Below are 21,933 nucleotides of genomic sequence, written 5' to 3'. Positions count from 1 at the left end.
TTTTTTATTTAAAATCTCTTCCTCCTCAGGCGTCAGCTTGGCCCCCTTCTTGCGTCCGGGGCAGTGCATAGTGGGACTCGTACCACTGTCGGTACGGCGTGCTGTCATGAGCACGATACAGTTCTTCACCAGGGTCTTAGTGCGGACCAGTTCATTGTTGGATGCATTATAGACAACATCGATAATCCTGGTTTTGCGTGTACAACACTCTGAGCCCCAGGAGAAGTTCCCCACGTCTAGCCTCAAGTAGCAGTGAGTAGCTGTTTTCTGGAGGTCCCAATGTGGGAGTACAGATGGAAAATTTCAGATGATGTGCTAAGTGTACAAGGCTACATATTCTTACTGCATTCTCTCTCTCTCTTTTTTTTTTTTTTTTTTTTGGTGATTTTCTTATTATGGTCTGAAGCTCTGACCACTTCAAAATAACCTAAAGTGCTTGTTAAAAAAACGTGAGTCCTGGCCCTAGCCCATCTTACTAGAGCATGATCTTTGCAGATGAGGCTAGGAAATCTGTCTTTTTAATAATCACTGGATTGGTTGTTGGGCATACTAAAGTTTGAGAATCACTGTGTAATGGAAAGGGTGCTAAAATGGGAGTTTTGTGGGTTCTTGGGTAAGTGATAAAAGTTACTAACTTGCAGATTAAGGTGAATAGATATCTTCAACATCCCTTCCTGATCTGTGATTCAATAAATGTTGATGATGTGTAAAAAAAAAAAAAAAAAAAAAAGGAATAAAAGGTTCTCTTTCAAAAAAAAATTGTGGCGGTGGTGACACAAGTCTGTGAATCTACTGAAAACGATTGAATTGTACACTTGACATGGGTAGATTGTCCAGAGTGTGAATTACATGTCAAGAAAGTCGTTAATGACTGCAAGGTGGTGGAGCTGCGGGACGGCCCGTCCTGGCCTGTAACGTGCATCCCTGCTGCTCCCCGGCCCTGACCTTTGTCTCTGCTATTCCGGCTTGCTGCTTGCCCGCTTGTTCTTTGGTGAGTCATGCCCAGCAAGCAGGCAGGAGGCAGGAGGCTGTAGAGAAAGTATTTTTTTTATGTTTGCATGGTTAGAGTTTTCTGAAAGAATTTTACTGGGACCTGGGACAAAGGACAGGCCTTACAAGTTACTGGATAAATGGACTCCCCTCTCCTGAGGTCTGGGCTTACCTTCCAGAAGGGTTTGAAACCCAGGAGCCATGAGGACTTCTAAGGACTCTCCCCTCCTGGAGAGAGGAAAGAGGAACCATATGTATACACACCCCCAGCTTCATATTGTTTGGGCTCTTCACCAACAACACAGACCCCAGGATGGGTACCTGGTCGCCAGTTTGAGCCCCATCATGCGGCCGCTGGGAAGGATCACAGAGCCTGGCGCATCTTCACAACATGTTTTCCTAACGTTGGTTTAATGGTATAGTTTTTGATACCATCTCTTCGTATCAGAACTTTTTAAAGTATCTATGGAGTTAAATAATTTTACTCTAGAATAATTAATTAAAATGGTTTTTCAGTTACTGATATATAATTTTTGAAAATGTCAGCTAAGTTTTAGAACTGTCAAGTTTGGGAATATTCTTCTTCACTGTGAGTGAAGGATTTACAGCATTTCACATTTTCTCAGTGACTAGTCACATTTTAATAATATAAATGCTCCTTTAATTATCTTCATTCCCCAGTTTGTCATCAATGTCCTCAATGTAATGGCATATTTTATTTTTTTATTATTTTTACCAATAATACAAGTGTGTCAAATCAGCTATATGTTTAAATATTTTTATCTACTTACATGATGCACTCCTCTCATTAACTGGATCATCAAATACTACAAGAGCAAATTCATTATTCGCATTCAAAATTTAATTCATGAATGATTACTTCTGGTACCATCTGAACAGCACGCGGTTATAATGAATGTCAGGATAATTTGTGACATTTCAACACAGAGCTGCCCAGCAGCACGAGGGCCCTGGAGCGGAAGCAGGAGCCCACCCCCGGTGCAGCACTGAGTTGCTACTTCATAATCATGAAAACAGAACTGCCCCGCATGTCAGGGCACTAACCGGGGTCTCCGCGGGCTCCGCGCAATTCCATGTCGATGATACACCAAGCGTCCCCTCCAGGGCCAGCGCAGTCCCAGTTCTCAGGCCACCACCAGGACAGGAGGAAGGGGTTCCCCAGTGGGCTTCCCAGCCCATCATCACTCTGGAGGCAGATCTGGAGAAGGAAGCAGGACAGTGATTCCTTGGAGGCTGAGCGAGCTCCCAAGGCACTCTTTTGTCTCCTTCCCTCCACTTCCACGTACAACCAGGGTCTGGGACCCCAGGCTGAGTGCAGGTGAGTGTCAGCCCACGACGAGGCTAACCGCTCTAGGAGCATGACTTCCTTTATGCAGCAGCCCCCCAACCCAGCGTAGCAGGTGGAGAATACTCCTAGTAACCACCCAGTAGGTCACCATCCAGGGCTCCCACCAAGGTGGCTTCAGAGGGCAAGCCCAAGGCCCGCCCCCTGCGGCTGCGCCCCCCAACCCTGCGCCCACCCTGTGTGACGCTGCCCTGCTGGGCGACACCCTTCCTTCTCCAAGTACCCTCTGCTTGATCCGTGCATCTGGCAGTCCTGGGCAGATACCCTCCCCCCAGCCACCAGTGTCTCAAGGTGCCCAGTTCAAAGGTCACATCATGGTGTTAAATAATTTAACACCGGTAATAATTTAACTGCCGGTAGTGGTGACGCTCCACTACTCCTCGGAGGGTCCCAGCTCCTCCTTGTCTTGCAGGGCTTCTAACCAGCAGGGCAGGCAGCAGGCCCACCCCAGCCTCAGTGCACAGATGGCAGAGATGTTCCCCAGGCCCCCATGCTGTAGGCAAGGGCCAGGTGTCCTGCGGTGCAGGTGCACCCCAAACCTCTGGAAAACATCTGCTAGAGTATCGGTGCTGTGTCCACAATGATCAGGGAGTAAAGGAAACGGGTGACAAGTGCACCGAGGGAACAGAGGACACGTGCTTTCTCCGACCAGGGCCTGAGAGACTGCCCAGGTGCTGCCCAGGTGTGCGTGAGAAGGAAACGTGGGCAAAGTGGTGTATCCAAGACAGAGGCAAGACTGCGTGAGGGTCTGAAGACACGCGTGGCATCCAGGGCCTCGCTCAAGACTCAGCAGCTGGCACGGAGCATCACTCTCTGTATCAAAATTTAAAATATAAGACGGAGAAGATCGGAAACCACGTACCACAGGACCAAGAGAGCAGCGAGAGAAATGCCGAGTACTCTAAACGGGAAGGGGTCTTAGTTACCAGAAATCTTAGTTTCAGGAGAGCTACCCCTCAGTTTTACAAACCTCAAGGATTCAAAAGAAAATAAGTATGCTTAAAATGTATAACTAATACCTGGCAACTTCTAAAGCCAGCCCAAACCAGCCTTTGTTGCAAGTCTAAGTGCTTGAAAATTGAACATTAATGGGACAAATAATTTTGTCAAATCCAAACATTGCATAAAATGCTAAAAACAACTCAAAATAAGGGACCATCGTACGAGCCCGTGTTGCTCTGCTCGCTTCTTCCTCCCAATCTGGTCTGTGGATCCGCCCATGAACCGCCCTGGACTCGGCCCTCTGTCGCCGGGGAGGCGGCTCCGGTGTGGGGAGGGCCCCCGTTCCACGCAGGCAGGGCCATGGCCAGGGCACTGCCACACAGAGAGGGCGAGGCTTGCTAGCAGCAGCCACGACCCACAGGCACACAGCACAAGCCCGAGGACATGTGACACTCCAGGCCCGCCGTCCCTTGCTCTGGATCCATTCCTGGTCAGCAGGAAGGTTCCTCTGTCATAGGATGGAAATTCTATGCTCAGAAATCACTCTCCCCCCTAACTTTGTAGTCCTGGCTCTATCACATCCAGCATCCAGGGCCAGCAAGCTCACGCTCAGCCCCGTCAGGGAATCTTGGAAGTCTTTCCTTACACTAAGGCTCGCCCAATGGCACCAGGACGTGCCCAGCTCTGCGCCAGGGCTCCTGTCCCCACTGCCACTGGTGGCACCCACCGCCGGGTCTTGGGCACAGCCCGGGGCTCCGTCCCAGAGGCGCCGGCGCTGATATGGGCTCCCTGTTTAACCCAGCCCAACACTTTACTCCCCAAGAATCAGTTTTTCAAAGAGTCTCTTTTAGAAAAAAAAAAAAGTCTCTTTTAGGTAAAAAAGTGATCTCGAAGGTCAAGCTGGATAGTTAGGTTAATTATTCTGTTCTCCGAGCTGTTTCCTCCAACATAAGCCACTCTGTTCACCTCGGCCTTTAGTCACATGGAGTTCACTGTCCTTCCAGGCCAGGGCTCCTTTGCTCTGGAAGCTGCACGGACGAGTCTCACACGTAGCTGCCCAGCTGCCTCTGCACTTGTCTCCCCGACACGCCCCTTCCTCGGGCGGAGGCTGGCTACGGTGTCCGTGTCAGGAGGGCAGGGCTGCCAGCAGGCCAGAGCCGGGCCAGCCCGACCCCAAGCAGGACGTGCATGTGACTCGGGGTGCCCCGTGCTCCCGAAGCTGCCTCTCCTTGCTGCCCTGCGTGAGTCCCACTCTGCAGCTCTCCCCTGTGCCAGCATCCACGCTGAGCCACGGGTGGGACACCTGCCTGCTTCCTCTGGAGAATATTCCCATTAGCTTTGGTCCCATTGACAGCCTTAACTGAACCGTGGACCCACTTGTCGGACCTGAAGCCTGGGGCCTCTGCAAGCTCAGGATCAGGACGGCTGATCCCCTAAAGTGTGGAACGTGGGCCTCAGGAGGAAGCTGCCCAGATGGGCACCTTTACTAGATGCCCCCCCCCCACGCTTACAGGTGCTGCTCACACGCCCGCCATCCCTGCTGGGCGTGCTCAGGGCAAGGGCACACCTAGGGAGCGATGGGGCGTAGGGCCCATAAACAGGCTATTCCAGCACGGAGAGGGAGACAGAGTCCGGGTGGCAAGGAAACAGGCAGCCTCCGAGGCTGGAGGTCTCTGAGAACAGAACGCACCCCTGGGGGGAAGGGCCCGCGGACACAGAGGGACACACGCACACATTCCAAGGGCAGGTGCGGCCTCAGGAGCACGTGGCCCATGCTGGGTCCCAGCCGGGGAGCCCGTGGCCGCTGCCAGACCCAGACCCACAGCGGCCACAGGTCACAACAGGCAGAGGAACAGAAGAAAAGGTTTTTATTCATGTTGAGTCATCACCAGTAAAACACTCACACTTGAAAAATGCCACCATGAAAGTCAGGTTTCACCATAAAAATGTGATTCATGATTAGTATGTCAAAATGTATTTCTGAACAAAAAATATTAGTCATTCGAAACCTAACTCGAGGAGTGCGTGGGGAAATGGACGTTGTCGTCACTGGATTCGAAGCTATTTGACATCACTCGACTAGGGGTGTGCGGTGATGACGGAGGTGGCTCCTCCCAGGTCTCATTAAAGGGCCAAATTCTCCGCGTGACTGGAGAACGACAAATCTCTGACGCTGCTAAGTCACCCAGAAATTTCAAAAGCCGCCTCCTGCTATCCTTTCAAACCATTTCACTGAAATCTAGCTGTTATCGGGTATCACAAAAATAAGTCCCAGCTGACGTAGATTGCAGGGGCCCAGAACAGAAGCACATGCTACAGGCTACCGGAAGTGACTGCTTGCAGAGGCCAGCCAGGGAAACGCACTCGTAACGAGCACCGGGTCACATCGCACGGCGCTGTGCACTCACACAAACGTGGCACGCCACAAGGCGAGGCCAGACCCACAGGGCCGCTCCCGGCTCGCCTGGCCCACTTTCTGTTCTACTTCCTCTCAGCGCTCCTGGCTCAGGTTCACCTAGATGTTACACAATCACACGGTCATGTTAGAGAACCTTAACCATCTGCTATGGCGTCCCTTCACGTAATGAGGACCCAGCAACGATTTCTGTAACATTGAGGCAGAGATGAAATGAAAACCTGGCACTTGATGAACCACGAAGTCTGCTCATTTACTGAAATCACTCTCTTTATTAATAAAGGTGACTTTTAATTAAAAAAAAACATAATTTAATTCAAATAAAAAAGTACAAAATGTAGCACACAATCACAGCTTCCCTTACGTGACTGGGCACACACACGCCTCACTTCCAGCGCAGTGAAGGTTGCGGCCCCATGGGCAGCAGCACAGCAGGAGCATTGAGTCCAGCGCTGGCTCCGTCAGGAAAGGGCGGCGAGGAGACTGTGCAGCGTCCAAAGCTCGTCACACCCGGTACAGTCCTAGGCCACTACTACTGTTACAGTCCAATTTGAATTTTAATACAATCGACGGACAGATCTGAAATGAAAGCACTGCTTGATGGTTTCAGATGCATTTTGGTATTAAATACGCTTCCAGGCATCTTTACACACAAGTTACAATGATAACGAAGACAGCCCGCGGCTAATGGCTTCTTCTACGACAGGGGCAGCGACCACGAACGTTGTCAGCCTCAACTCCTCAACTCCGTGGATTAGAAGTCGTAACGACCTCTAGATTTCTTCAAAACAAGCAAACTAAGTAGAACACATTTTAATATATAAACCTTAATGGTCTAATAACCCTTCCAGATGGAAGGAAATACAAAATAAAGCTGACATATCAAATCTAACTTTCGGTAATAAGCTTCAGGTCACTTTGCCAACTATTTGTACAACCACCTAATATCAAATATGCTTTGACTCTGGATGGCTAAAGCCACACACACACACAGAGTTGTGTAACCTACAGCTTTATTGACACTTTTCAGTAAGCTCTTAATACTCATATTTTCATGGGTTCAGTCCTTGTAATGAATTTGAGTTGTAGATAATCAAATTTCCACAGAGAAATGTGTAGCCAAATCAAATCAAGTATATCATATCTTCCATACATGGGCTCAAGTAGGAAGCATTTTGTTTAGTATAATGAAAACTTAATTTTTAAAAATATCTGCAGTCTTTTTGAAACACAAGGCACCAATAGGGAGCAGACATTCCAACAAAGAGTGATTGTCTGGGAAAAAAAAATGGAACTGATCAGAGTCCTTTGTCCTTTGTTGATTAGAATACTTCCTTCCTTCACGGCTATGCAACATCTTCCAGATAATCCGCAACATCACTGAGCTGGGACACAGTCAGGTCCTGTGTCAGGTCATCAAGCTTTGTTGTTCAAAAGAAAAAAAAGAACAGGTATTAGAATACAAGCAGAGTTATAAATAATCCTTAAAATACTTGCTATAATTTAAGTATTATCTTATAATCTACAAACTGCTTCATATTCACCTTCTGTTTTGAAATCTGTGAGAATTACCAAAAGGCTGACCTAATAGCAAAACTCTATATTAACAAAAAACCTGCTAACATATCCCTCCGAGCTCCTCTGGTATCTTCATAGCAGCATGCCATGGCCTCCTGAGGGTGGCATGAGGCGCACAGGTAAGTGGCTGGCTACTGGAAGCCGCTCAACGTGTCAAGAGCTCTCACTCACCCTCGCCAACAATCCAGTGAGGCAGGCATTCCCATTTCCATCTCACAAACCAACCAAGGATTGAAGATTAAAGCCTGCCTAAGAAACCACAGCACATAAAATAGGTGCCCAGATGCTGCTGCCTCAGATGTGCTGTTTTCATTGTAAAACACGCCTCTCTCAAAGGCTTTCCCCTGCCTGCTCATTCCTTGATGGTCACAAGCATTTGGAGAGCCCTCCTCATTCTGGAAGGTTCGCTCCCTTTAGGCTGTAGCAACCCACAAGCCCAGAGGCACTCACGGGAACAGGGTGCAGCTGTGTATGGGCGCCCACAGGAGATCCTGAGGTGCTCCCTGACCCCGCGTCTCACACACATCTAAGTATGTGGAACATGGATCTCCAGAATGGACACCTAACCGTTCAGCCAGCCTGCACTCCTGCTGCATCGTCCCCTGTGGGACTTCTGCACCAGCCCTGATCTGCCTGCTGAAATGCGGCTTCACCTCCGCCATCACAGCACCCTTGGACCTGTGCCAATTTCCACCCTGACGTCTCCAAACAGGACCTCTTGCTTCTGCTGACTATACCACTGAGGAGGCCATTTCTGACTCCAGGACTTGGGCCAGGAACTGTCCTGTCACAACCTTCAACTGTCTCCTAATCTGTGTAAACTGGCTAGAGCTCTGCAGTAAATAAGTGTGAGACACACACACACGGCACTCGGCAAGCAACGCGCACACCCACTTTATCACTGGTATTGAGGTCATCAATTTCCACAGAAAGATCTTCTTCGATCTCTTCACCAATACTCAGCTCACTTTTCTCTGATCGATGGCTGGTACTAGTTTGAGAGAAAGAATAAGGAAAAAGAACGTTGAATATAAACATTTAAACAAAATATAATAAAACAATATTAAATATGATTTCATACATATTATCTCACTTGATCCTTAAGTAACTAGCGAGGGCAACACAAACAGATGAGTCACTTCGAGAGACAAGAAAAAGGTGTCCATAAAGGTGACCAGGACACAAGTCAAGGAAGATGCAAACACAGATTTTTAAAATTTCATCTACCACATCATGCCCGTCTCTCAAAAAAATTGTTTAACAATAAATTATTCTGTTAAAAGGTAAACATAAACTCCCAATTGGGGGGAAAAAAAACCCTGTCAATTGTGTAAAATTCTCAGACTCTAGTTTAAAAGTTCTAATCAAATCCATAGTAAGTATTTCCAAACTCTCCAACAATGCATGGGTTATGTTACATATGTAAAAAGGCTATCTGAACCAACATAGTAAGAGACGTTATCTGAATCAAAACAGGAGCTGCGTGTGGCTGCCCCTCCATGATGTCCAGGACCTCATGGCCCACAGCACCTAACACCTGGGAGCAACCCCATGACACTTCCTTGGGTTCCCTGCTTTACCCACGCCTATCAGGCAGGCCTCCTGGACATAACACATTTGTTCACATCCTAGTGCAAAAAGAAAATAGGCTTCAAAGTCCAATTTATAATTCTGGACTAACTATCCTTGTCTCTTCAACTGCAACCAGTATGAATGAGAGCGCCGACTACCCTAAAATAAGCATGAATGGAATGGCCACACCTCTCTGGGTCAGAAACTATTCACGATGTACCTACTGCCCAACTACTTTTCTCACCTGTTGAAGTCATCAATGTAGTCATCTTCCTCTCCAGTGCCTGGTAAGGTGAAGAAAAAATATGTTTATACCGACATGCTCCACAATTTATCTGGGATCATATACACAAATTTCTTTCAGGAAACACTGCATCAATGAATAATATTGCATCATTTAAAAAGAAGTCTCCAGAATCAGAAATACTACTATTAACCATATATAATATGAAAACAAAGGACCAAATAAACTGCCTGGGAAATAATAAAATGTGTGTCATGAAATGTAGTTAATTTTTTTATTCCAAGTACCCAAAAGCTGTGTACGTTTACTATTTATAAAGTCCCTCTGCCCGTCCTCCACATGTGCACTCTCTGTATCAAATAAATAATTTTTTTTTTAAAGGAGGCAGCTGAGAGCTGGACAAACCAGATGCCATTAGAGTGGTGGAGAGAACCCTGAGTGGAAACCTAAATAAAGTACCAGAAGTACAAATTATTGGGAAAGTGGTACCAAGAAGAGACATGTGCAAAGGCCCAGATATAGGGAAGGTGCGGTGGTTTGGAAAACAGTAAGGAAGCCAGTACAAGCTCAAAATAATCAATCTGGGGGGTAGAGGAGGGAGGTGAGAGCAGAAGGGCTGGCAGGTCATGCTTGGGGGGAGGGGCAGGAGTGCAGGAGAACAAGGAAGAGGCGTGTAGTTTCTATCTTCTGAAACATCCAACCCCTGTGGGAAGATATGCGCTGAGGGGCGGGGGATGGTGGGGATGGGGAGGGCGACCACATCAGGAGGCTCAGTCAGTTGTCAGTTGAGCATCCAACTCTTAGTTTCAGCTCAGATCATGATCTCAGGGTCGAGAGATCAAGCCCCAGTCAGGTCAGGCTCTGTGCTCAGTGGGGAGTCTGCCTGACATTCTCTCCTTCCCCTTAGGCACTCTTTCTCAAATAAATCTTCAAAAAAATTAAAAAAAAAAAAGACCACCTTTGCCCAAATTGTCCTCAGTGCCCTTACCCATCAGGTCTTGGGAGATAAGTCACTTCTTAGGTGAGGCCTTTCCAAAATGCCTAGGCCAGGATAAGTCACCCTATGACCTGTTTTCCTACCAGTGCATGTTGACTCGCTAACAGGCCAGGTATTTGGAGGGACCTGTTTCATGGAGATCCTCCCTACTACAACCCAAGCTCTATGGTGGCATATGGAGTAACTCTGGGTTCATGAAGACTACCCAAACATCTCATCATGAAGTGCACACTAAGACTAAGCCACTTCAGTTAAGATTTTATTCTAAAAAATAATCACCTTCAAGCAACCAACACTAAAATTAGAAATCTAGTTACCTAACCCAAGCGATCCAATTTTATCATTGACCAGTTTCAGATCTTTCAACACTGCGTTTCCTCTTTTACCTGTAAAGGAAAAATATTCACACTAAATTGACTTTTAGAATACAACAGTCTCTAAAATCATACCATTTTTCTTCAGCATAGAGTTTATGACTAAAATGCCATAATGGAACACCAAGAAAGAAGTACAAGCTCTGATGAATGATTGCTGGTGTCATGCATTGCATCTCCTCGTTCACCACACGAACACCAGTCTTTATTAGAAAATAAAATACTTTCCAGTCCAACTAACCAGCATATCACTGTCTATAATGAGCCTCACCAGTATGAGTTCATTTCTCTCATCAATTTTACTTTCCTCTGAACTTCTCAACGTTGCTTTAATTCAACTGCTTTTTCACTGACCAAACTGACCTCACTGGTTTTATTTCTTCAGTCCCAAGTGCTCAATGTCCCTTCCACATCATTATTCCCTGATCAGTGTTAAGAGTGACGTGATTGTGACATCCTCAACCCCTACTGTTGGTGACAAAGGCCAGGGGAAAGAAGAACAAGAGGTAAACTGATGGGCGTGCATTAGCAAGCACACAATGAGTTTGCTAGATAGCTAAAAGCAGCCACACATCACCTCCTTCACCTGTCCTATGGCAAATCCTACTGCCATAATATGTGATATTAAAAGGTTAGTAAGGGCAGGCCAGGTGGCTCAGCAGTTTAACGCCACCTTCAGCCCAGGACGTGATCCTAGAGACCTGGGATCGAACCCCATGTCAGGCTCTCTGCATGGAGCCTGCTTCTCCCTCTGCCTGCGTTTGTGTCTCCGCCTCTCTCTCTCTCTCTCTTTGAATAATAAAATCTTTTTAAAAAATAAATAAAAGGTTAATAAATATTGCAAAGTTATGCAAAATCACATCACAGTTTCCTAATAAAGATCTGCTTTTTAGAAAACGTTCTCAAAAGAGGCACACTTATGCTCTGAACACACGGTCGATTATATTTACTGTGGTAAACAAAGTTCACCTACGTATCTACATGTTTATGGCTGTGCTTTCTTTGGTCTTGTTGCCACCTGTGTGTTGGGGGGAGGCAGGAAATAAACTGTGGTGTAGCTATCCTGTACCTTCCTAAAAACCCACCTCCCTGCTACATGTAAAAACGTCAGATTCATATTCCAAAGAATGAAGTCTTGCCATCTGCAACAATGTAAATAGAGCTACAGAGTATAATGCTAAGTGAAACAGGTCAGAGGAAAGACAAATACTGTATGATCTCACTGGTATGTAGGATTTAAGCAACAGGTGATGGGGACTAAAGAGGACACTTATCATGATGAAAAAATAAATAAATTTTAAAAATCACATTCACAAAATGATGCCAATATCCAAGGTAGAAAAAAAAAAAGACACATTAGACCCAAATAGCTAAAGACTGAATATTTTAACATTCCTATGACAATTACTGTGGTACCACAAAATCTATAAAACAAATTATTAAGAACTGAATTTAAGTTCTACTCAAATCAATCTAAATGTTCAACAAGAGGAAAATGATTTAAAAATACTACATTTACTATACAAGGCAGCTAAAAAGCCAATTTCCTGAAAGTATTCTGATGGCACAGAGAAACAGAATACAAAATGATGAAGCAAACGTGACCATACTAAAAAGTAGTGAAGAGGAAATGTCGGTGGTTTTAAAATTATGGGCTTTCTTAGTACTTAAGAGAAAACACATCCTCAGTCCTCAAAGTCCGCGTCTTCAGTAAGGAGACCGGGGGCTTCCAGGCACTCACTTTCAGAGTCTTTCAGTGAGGGGGCTCCAGCAAGGGAGCTGAGTCCACTTTTCAGAGGGGGCGCATCAGAGAGTGATGCAAGGCTTCCTGCTTGCTTACTAGGTTCACTTCTCCTAACAAGAAACAAGTGGACAGTTAAAGGTCACACTAAGACATAAGCAACTTAAAATATACATATCACATATGCACACAGTGCTGGGAAAAAGGTTAAATATTTCATAGATTCAAAATCATTAAGTATTCCTACAGGGCAACGCAGGCTGAGCACTATCATCAGCAAATCCAAATGGCAACTTACCAGTGAGAAATCCGCTCAGCTCTCTAAAACAGTTTGATGTCTTACAAATTAAATTGCTCTGTCCTCTTCAGTGTGAGTTTTATCAGAAGCCCCCTCCAGCATGCAGCAAGGCAGGGAAGGGATGGCCCAAGAGGTGACCTGACCTGCACAGCTGACCTCCCCGACATCCTGCGCTCCCCACCCTTCAAGCAGGTGTCTACCTGCCCCACCACCGCCCTCCACACCCACGGCCCACCCTCCTCAACCCCTCCCGACCACTTCCTACATCCTGAGGCCTCCTCTCCAGCCCTGCTCTGCCCCCACCCACTCGGCAGGAACCTTCAGGCTACTCCTGGCACACCCACCCACCTGCCCACAAGGGCACCCACATGCCCCCTCATTCCAGCAGACAGCCTCTGCACTGGGTGCTGCCCTGTGCACCTAAGCACAGCAGTGTGGGAACCAAACTCTCCCCCGCCCCTCAGCATATCACTCCTTCTCCTAACAGTGGACTATATTCTCTGTAGACATGCACCCTGGGATATTCCACATTATTTCTCAACACCCTGCTCCTTCACACCCCTGTACAACACACTTACCAGGAAAATGCTCCCCACTTACAATCCCCGCCATCCTTTCCTGAACCCACCCTAATCTTTGATACCCTGTCCCCCGCATCCCCACAATCCCATTATCCCCACCTACACAGGGCTACGTGCAATGGCTGACTTTCAGCACTTAGCTCGGGGACCCATTCCAGCCTCCTCCTTCAAGGACACCTCTCTTGGGTCTCCTTAGTCCCCTCCCCTCTTCTCCTCACCTCACTCACCTCCACACTGCCACTCCCCAGGTGACCATCTCCAGCAGGCTTGAAAATGAAGATGCCTCCCCTAACTCCTAGACCCTTTCCCCACCGTGGGCTTGACCTCTGCCTTAGCAACCTTCCCACCCTTGACATATCAGAAGTGAGTTCTAGACTGTCACCTGGCATACCTGTGCAGCCCACGCTTGCTCTCCACTCTTTACCTGTCCGTGGTGTTTTCAACCATCTAATTATTCAGCTGAAAACCCTGAACTTCTCTTGATGTCACTTCATTCTCTAACACTCATCAGCATATCCTTTCAGAGCTAACCTCAAAAGATATTCCCAAACCACCTATTTCTTACCACCTATGCCACCATCTTCCACCTGGATAATCCTGACAGCTTCCCAGCTGGAGACTCAGCAGGCAGGTGAGCCAGTGACTCTGCTGCTCTCAGATCCCGGGGCTCCCAGGCTCCCTCAGGGTAAAGCCACACTCCTGCTAGGATAAGCACTGCATCCCCCTCCAGAGTCTGTGTCCACAACTGCCCCTAGCTGATCTCTGACACCTGTCACCACCTCTGCTTGGGCTGCTCCCTCTCCCCAGAGTTCTGAGACCTCAGGTATCCACCTGGCTGACTCACCCCCTTGAAGCGAGGTGGTCCCTGTCCTGAGGCTCTAACTGAACAGCACATACCTCCACACACTCACCCCCCCACCTTTAGCTTGGTCCCTATCACTCTGACTGCATCCACCCACAGAGCATGTTGGGATCACTTCTTTAGCCTCTGTCCACAAGAGCATAAACTTCTGGAGGCAGGAGTGTTTGTGTTTTAACTGCTACATCTTGTACCTGAAACAGTACCTGGCATATGACAGGCACTCAGTATACACTTACAGAAATCGTTAATACACAGGTTTTTTGCCACCTGGAATTGTTTTACAACATAAAGGCTTTAAGGAGAGAAAATCAGACTTACATATTCAGTAATTACAGAAGATTTAGGAGCTCATTTTTTTAAAATCCAAAAACAAGAGTTTACTCACCAACCATAAGTTTTCTCTGGTTTAGGAATGGGATCATCAAAGAAAGAATCCCCTTCCATATCACCATCTGGACAAAGACCAGCTTTGTCTTTGACATCTAGATCTTTGTTACTTAAGAAAGATCCAATTTTTGTTTCATGGGCCAGCAAGTGGAGGCTGCTTTTGCTCTTTGGTTCTGCTGATGAGATGCTTGTATCACTCTGACTAGCATCATTGCTGGCCTTCTAGAACGAGAGAATGGGAAAGAGAAGAGGTGTCTTTGGTGAAATAAAACATTAATAAGCTATCTTAAATAGTAAAATGTCATGTGAACATACGCGAATCTGTGTCTCGGTGTGCAAGGGCACGTGTGGGGTCTCACTACTGCACAGGGGGTGGGGAAGCCCCAGGACCTAACAGTTCATCCCTAGTTCACAGCATGGTTAACTTCTGAGGGCGAAAATGTCAACTGTCATATGTTTACACCATTCTTTGTCTCCCTTTCTAAATGGAAATAATTTTACCTATCCCATTTATAAACAAACTTTCCCATTTATAAACAACTTCTGCATTTCCTCTTACATGTACATCACTGCTTTGAAAATTATCTTAAATTAGTAAATTTCCAACCTGCAGAAAGGAGAAGGCATTACTAGTAAAGATATAAGATTAGTTCACCTAAAGGAACAAAATATTAAAAAACAAAGTGGTCCATCAGTAAAAATTGCAGTTTTCCATCCAGTGCCAAATATAACACGCGTGAAGGTGAAAGATGCCACCTTTACCATTGTTGTTCCAAAGGTAGACTTGCTACAGAAAGCACTGGTCTATGTTCAGACTCTCAGATAACTTCCTCTCATGCCTAGGGACATGTGTACCATGCATGTTTCTGGGCATCTTGAATCGTACAAAATCCTCAAGCATTTTTATGCCTGTCTCGCAGATCTGGTGAAGTTGGCAAAAGAGCACACTGCTTTCTCGTTTTCAGCTGGCCTTAATCTGTACTTCATCATTCTAGTCCACATTTGGTCAGATTTTTTTTTGCCTTTAGGAAGGCTTATTTTAACAACAAAAATAACAGCAAACACAAACAACCATGCTAGTCACGACAGAGGTAGCTGACATTTCTGGAGAGCCTTCCCATCTTCCCATAGGTTATGTCCTCCTCACCCTCAAAGCAGCCTATGGTGTGTGGGGAGTGGGTTCTGGTTTCTCTGCAGATATGGAAGATGAGGCATGGTGTGCATTTTTTTTTTTAAAGGTGACAAACGTGGGTATCCTATCTCCTTGGTGACTTGGTCATACAAGCAAACATGGCAAAACCTGCTCTGAACCCAAAAGAACCGCACACTGATGAACCAATGTGAGGAAAGGAGCCATGACATTCTGGGTGGACAGAAACACAATGGCAATTTGGTGCAACGCTGCTATAGATACTGTTGGTTAAAGTCAACCTTTTCATTCCCCGAGCTGTACACAAACTCTCTGTTCCCTGTTACATGCCTGCCTGCTCCATGCTGAAGGAGACCTCGGGGTGCTTGTAGCTGAGCAGAATGTCTGTAATGCACGTGGATGGATAACAAGAGGAGTTTAAATGCTGGCTGCCGTCTGTCAGGTCCGGGTGCTTATGACCAACCAGACTCTCCCTGCATTCCTCATTCTCCCCATCTTGAAACTGCTGGCTCCCCATGAGTGAGGACTGGCTGAGAACAGCATCTGACATCCGGGCAGAGCCTGCCGGCCCTGAGGGGTGGACTGGGCCCTATACATCCTACACACAGTCCGCGCCCCTAGGACTAAGGCCAGGAACAGGGACCAGTTCCCTGGGGGGTCAACTGACCCTTGGCCCACTTCTCCAGACTCCCCTCCCCCATTTTCAAAGATAAATGAAATAAACGTGCACGGACTGCCAAAATACATACATACATATATATATTTATATATTTTTATATGTATTTATATATTTTTTTATATTATATATATATAATATATATATTTTTTTTTTTTTCAGTCACTTGTCAAGGTTCCCAGAAAGTGAAAGGGTCAGGTCAATACAGAAATCTGATTCCAGAGCGCAGCTCTTATGTCATGCTATTACGGCCAAGTTGTTATTAAACTGCAGTGTCTGTGGGTTCAAACTGACAATTTCCCAAAATTCAGCCTTGCACACTGAAAAGGGCAGTGCTGTGTACGATGCCTGTGGTGTGTAAGAGAAGACTCTCCTGAGAGGTGCATGGGCCAGGCCATCCACACTCTACTACCAGCCACACGATCCCAAGGAACTGAATGTTTGCAGGCATGGGTGTCCCCAAGAATTCAACCTGAGTAGTCTTTTCCAAACCTGGTTTCTGCCGGGAGATAAGAAAGAAAGCATGTGCAGCTGGGGAGAAATCTCTGGAGAAGAAACTCCCTGACGTAGACTGCCTTTTCACTATGCGTAGAGACAGAATGGGGCATTTGTGTATGAAGATGCATGTTTACACTTTCACACTATTTAGAGGCCAGGATTAGCTGACAGCAGATGAGACATGTGCTATACAACTTCTAGGACCTTGTACGCTGCTATATGTTCCAGAAGTTATTAATATAGATAAATTACCATAAAAGACATGTCTGGAAAAATACCAAGTTATCATCCTTTAGACAACATAGGATATTTTCACAGGGCAGATACATTTTATGACTTCCTAACATTCTTGAAATTTTCCTGGTATAATCAAATACAGAGAATTATCACCCACTTATATATCCCTTAGATTCATGTCCGCTGTAAGTTATGATTGATATGATTAAAAATGAATTTATAGATTTTCAAAGACATATGCATTTGGAAATAAAAACCCTGAGTCTTGTGATACTTAAACCCATTTACAATTATAGATACTGAGTGATCCACTTCCTCCATCAAACACTCCTGAGAAAATTCAGAAGGACACAGTGGTGTGAAATAAAATGGAATGTAAATGTAAAGCAACTTTACAAAAAACAGCGATTATTCCAATAGAGTCTTCCTTCCGCATGAATTCACATCACCAACGTAACTTAAATTCGCATAATGAACTATCTACACATAGTACCTAACACCTATCCGTGACTAGTTTTTGACCGGTTTCAGCAACATTCCTGCTACAGGAACAAAGACTAGTTTGAGGAGGACAAGCTTCATGGACAAGCACATGCATAATATGTATTTTTTAAAATAACAGTATGTTTTAAAATTATAGTTCTACTTATCTAGGGAGTAAAATTTAAAAATACTCAATCTGCTTTGGAACTGTTCTCAAAATGAATTTCTAAACCCCATAGGAATGTATCATTATAACTATGGCTACCTGTTTACCAAAAGGACCATTACTCAATTGGGTTACTAATGAATTCACTAAACTTCATTCCAAATCACTTTTACTGCTAGAAAAAAAATTCACACGGAGAGAAAGATTTATCAAAACATCTACAGATTAATACGAAAGTATTATAGAACTTTAAGAGCAATTTCCATGCAAGAAATCCAAATCTTGGGCAACTAGAAATCAAATCATGATATATACCCTGGGATCGGTTTTAAAAACCTTTACCGGGCAGCCCCGTGGCACAGTGGTTTAGCACCACCTTCAGCCCAGGGCATGATCGTATCCCGCATTGGGTTCCCTGCATGGAGCCTGCTTCTCCCTCTGCCTGTGTCTCTGCCTCTCTCTCTCTCTCTCATGAATAAATAAATAAAATCTAAAAAATAAACAAACCTTTACCGTGGCTTAAGACAAGTCTTTGTCTTATACACATAAACTTAAGTTACTTGTGTTCCTACCACCTAGCTGTGGATAATCTGGAGCTAAGATTCAGGAGGAATCTAAATGGTGAAAATCAAGCACTGTTTAAAATAAGTAAGTGTAAAAAAAATAAAAATAAAAATAAAAATAAAATAAAATAAAATAAGTAAGTGTAACAACAAAAATCCCTGGACGATGCCTTGGAATTCACTCCCTGGATAACCTCACAGGCCTCAAGCAGTTGTGATGGGTTAAATGGTATCTCCCCAAACAGAAGATGAAGTCCTAATTCCCAGGACTTCAGAGCATGCCCATGCTTATAAATCATGTCACATTACAGGAGGCAGGTCTCTACAAGAGAAGACATTCAGGGAGAACACGTGTGAACAGGACAGTGGGGACAGATGATGGGTCTACAAGCCAAGGAACGCCTAAGGACCACCGGCAACAGATCCTCCTCCTGGCCTGCAGGAGGAAGCAGTTGGGCAGATACCCTGATTTCAAACCTGCAGCCTCTAGAACTGTGAGACACTACATGCCTGTTGTTTTAAGTCACCAAGTTTGTGTACCTTGTCACAGCAGCCCTACATGTAGATGTTTATAATAAATAACTAAAGCCTGTTTTGTCTTTTCATAAAAGGGAGACACCTACTGAACAGCACGAAAGCAGTCATTTAATTCCCTTGGACCAATCTCAAGACTCTTCATGGTGAATTAGTGTAAAGTTGTAAGAAAGGTTTAGTCTATATTTAATGCTCTACAAGCACACTTAAAAATTTGGATTTCAGTCATTTCTAGGTTAACAGAAAATGAGCCTCACAGAGAAAGAAGTTTCACAGTGAAAATAATTACAAATTTTCGAGGAGCCAAAAAAAAGTGAATTATCACTAGAGTATCTTAAGAACCTAAAAAAATAATTTTTCCAAACTAGTAACAGAGAAACATCAAAGCTAAAGAAATACCTCAGTTTTGCAAAAGTATTTTAAAAATGCATGAGTATTCATTCCCTTCCTCACCCACACCACAAGCCCCCAGCTCCCCTCTCCCACCCCACCAAAGCCTTTTCCTTGATATGACTTGAACAATTTTACCACAGCTGCAACACACATATATTTAAAATTTATTGACCTCGAAAGTAAATACTGTAGGATTCTAGAGTCACAGAATATTGCAACTTCTCTAAAATCTCTGTTTTTCTAGAAAACCTCTGTGCCTCACGCTCTCCAGATGATCTATGATTCCTGTAGAGGCACTGTATCTCTGGCTTTGAAGCCAGATTTGAAAACGACCCTCTGAACAGCTCCACCACCCGGTCCAGCCAGCAGCTCTGGGGCCAGGGGACAGTGCCCACATCCAGCCTGGGATCTGAAGCAGCTAGACACAGACAGCTGGCCAGAGCTATGGGCCGAGTGGCAGAAATGCTGTTGGCCCAGGTATCCACCCACTCTGGCTGGGTGTGTGTGTAAGGGAATGACAGTGCTTGGTTTATCTAAAACGCCCTGAGAAGACTGAAGACCCACAAACATGCCTATCCATCCACTCCCAAACACACATGCTTTGTGGTCTTCATCACTGCCTTCAACCAGCAGAAGCCAGGCTTATCCCAGAATTTTAAAAATAGGGAATAATTTAAAAATATCCTTTTATGGGAACTTGAAGCAAAAAATACCTCAATACACACTAGTATTATAACACCTGAGAACTGGTTACAAAAAAGGATGATCTTTCCTATTTTTTAACATAATGATAAAAAGTATCTGAGTCTAAAAATTAAACAAAAACTGTCTAACATCTTAAATAACAAACCTAAGTTAGTAGAACCTACCAAAAGTCTGTTGTCATTTTTGATATGCATTTTCTTTTCTATGACAACTGGCACCACGTTTAGTAACATGAGAGTTTACAATGAAGTAGACTATTAAGGAGGGTACTTTGGAAGTAAGTATTAACAGACACTTGAATGTTTAAAGAACCCCCCGCCCCCACCAAACACTTCTCCACCAGTATTCCAATTCTCCCATCCATCCTTTACTGTCTCACAACAAAAACCAGAAGCGTAACTTATTTGCACCCAACTTAAATTTGTTCAAAAACCTTATATTTTGCTCTGCACGCACACTGACAGGTTTAAAATAGCAAGTACAAATCATTTATGTGTCTCTACACATGCACACACATACACACACACACACACGAATGACCTTTGAAGTTCATTTCTAACATGAATATAACTTCTCTGAAAACTGCCAAGGATCTCTGAATGAGCCATTAATACCGTGCCTCCCTGTATGTGAAAAAAGTAACAAGACACATCAACACTCCTTGCTCAGTGTCCTGGACTCTCCTGCTGCTCTGCTCATGGTCCCTATAGGGCACACTTGGCCATGGCAGGCAGAGTCACCACTTACAGATTTGCACAACTGGGAAACGCCCTCTAGCTACCATGTGAAGGGCTCCCCCTGGAGCCTTGTGCTACCTCAAGACCACATGCAGCTTGGTGTTTGAATATTAAGATGTTAAGAATGTTAGGATATTAAGGATCTGCAAACCCACAGCATGCACGAGGCAAAGCAGAAAGGTAGATGAATGAGGACCTACAGGTTCATCCGCTACCAAGCTGCAAAAAGGCAATGCCAAATATAATTCAGATTAAGGCAATAGAGAAACAAAATCAGAAGTAGAGGAGAAAAAAGGTTCCAAAGAGACGAAGAATCTGGGGTGGGGAATACAAAAATGAAGTATAAGGGCCCGACGGAAAGCCTATAGCTCCAGGGCTGGGGCCTCCGTATTCCTCAGACACCCCCCAAGGTAAGGGGAGCACATGAGGCCCACCCGCTGCAGAGTGAAGGGTAAAGTCCAGGACGCATTTCACTGCAAAGTGAAATTTCATCTTTCATTGTGCTTTGGCTGTATGTACAGACTTCTTCAAAATGTTTTAACCAATAAGATAATAAAAATTTAATACCATGAAATATGCTCTAAGCTTTCTTAAAAAGTGTAAGAAATTGATTAAAGGTATCTTTAAAAACATGCTGGTTTATATTTTCAGGTGAGTCTCACCTCTCCAATTAGCCTGTCAGCTGCTTCAGTGGGGACCATAATAACCTGGCTGGCCCACAGCCCTTAATACAGCGACTTTCTCTAAAGTGTTCAAACATACCTACTAAATAACACTCTAAAATGTCTTCTCGTGGACTAACACATAAAAATAATGTGAATAAATATAGTAATGGGAATTTACCAGTGAAACCACTAGAACTAAAGACAGCTAAAATAGCAAATGTGATTTTAAAAACCCTTTAATTTTAAAGGTCTTCAATAATCTATACATAAATTAAGGTTCAACGAGAGCTGAAGAATCTCACAGAACTAAATATTAAATATCTTAAGTATCTTATTCTAGATAAGGTGAGAAGTGTACTGATGAGTAGTGCTTCTAAGACCTGTAATATTTAAATTTTAAAAGCAGCTAACCTACTGGTTTAGTCAATTTTTGTCATGTTTTGGGGAGGGAAAAAAAAGCAGCCATGGCACCCATCACTGCAGTATCAGCTCGCCCAGCCCTGTGTGTCCCGGTGGGCCTACCATGAGCCAGGGCTTCAGGGAAGGCTAATCACTGTGCAATGGTCTGATAAGTTGCTGAATGCTGAACACAAAAATGTCTTGAAAGAAACTAAGTTTAGCCTCCAATTTATCAATTGGGACTTATCCAAAAAGCAGTTTCATGCTCTATTTACCTCAGATAAAAATCATAACGTTAAGAATATGTACATGACCATCCATTCAAAATGAAAATATGTATTTTCAACCTTTTTATTGCCAACAAAACAAAGAATTCTCC

The 21,933-nt window shown here is 44.7% G+C and overlaps 1 protein-coding gene across 6 annotated transcripts in view; it reads right to left on the bottom strand.

Moving 5' to 3' along the window:
• Positions 1 to 5,966: 5,966 nt before the first annotated feature.
• CEP43 (centrosomal protein 43) overlaps positions 5,967 to 21,933 on the bottom strand; it is a 29,746-nt gene continuing 13,779 nt past the window's right edge. For 4 of the 6 annotated variants that reach the window (XM_072830602.1, XM_072830631.1, XM_072830621.1 and 1 more), the window contains 6 exons: positions 14,347 to 14,570; positions 12,221 to 12,333; positions 10,423 to 10,491; positions 9,109 to 9,148; positions 8,187 to 8,283; positions 5,967 to 7,135 (listed from right to left, as the gene is read on the bottom strand). In XM_072830602.1, coding sequence (XP_072686703.1) covers positions 7,061 to 7,135; positions 8,187 to 8,283; positions 9,109 to 9,148; positions 10,423 to 10,491; positions 12,221 to 12,333; positions 14,347 to 14,570 — 618 coding nt within the window. In that variant the 3' untranslated portion in view covers positions 5,967 to 7,060. The remainder of the gene's footprint in view (positions 7,136 to 8,186; positions 8,284 to 9,108; positions 9,149 to 10,422; positions 10,492 to 12,220; positions 12,334 to 14,346; positions 14,571 to 21,933) is intronic. The other 2 variants (XM_072830611.1, XM_072830638.1) reach the window with 1 other exon arrangement.

The sequence above is a fragment of the Canis lupus genome, chromosome 1 (assembly GCF_048164855.1).
Source record: "Canis lupus baileyi chromosome 1, mCanLup2.hap1, whole genome shotgun sequence".
Lineage (NCBI taxonomy): Eukaryota > Metazoa > Chordata > Mammalia > Carnivora > Canidae > Canis > Canis lupus.
This window is presented reverse-complemented; position numbering and strand designations above follow the sequence as displayed.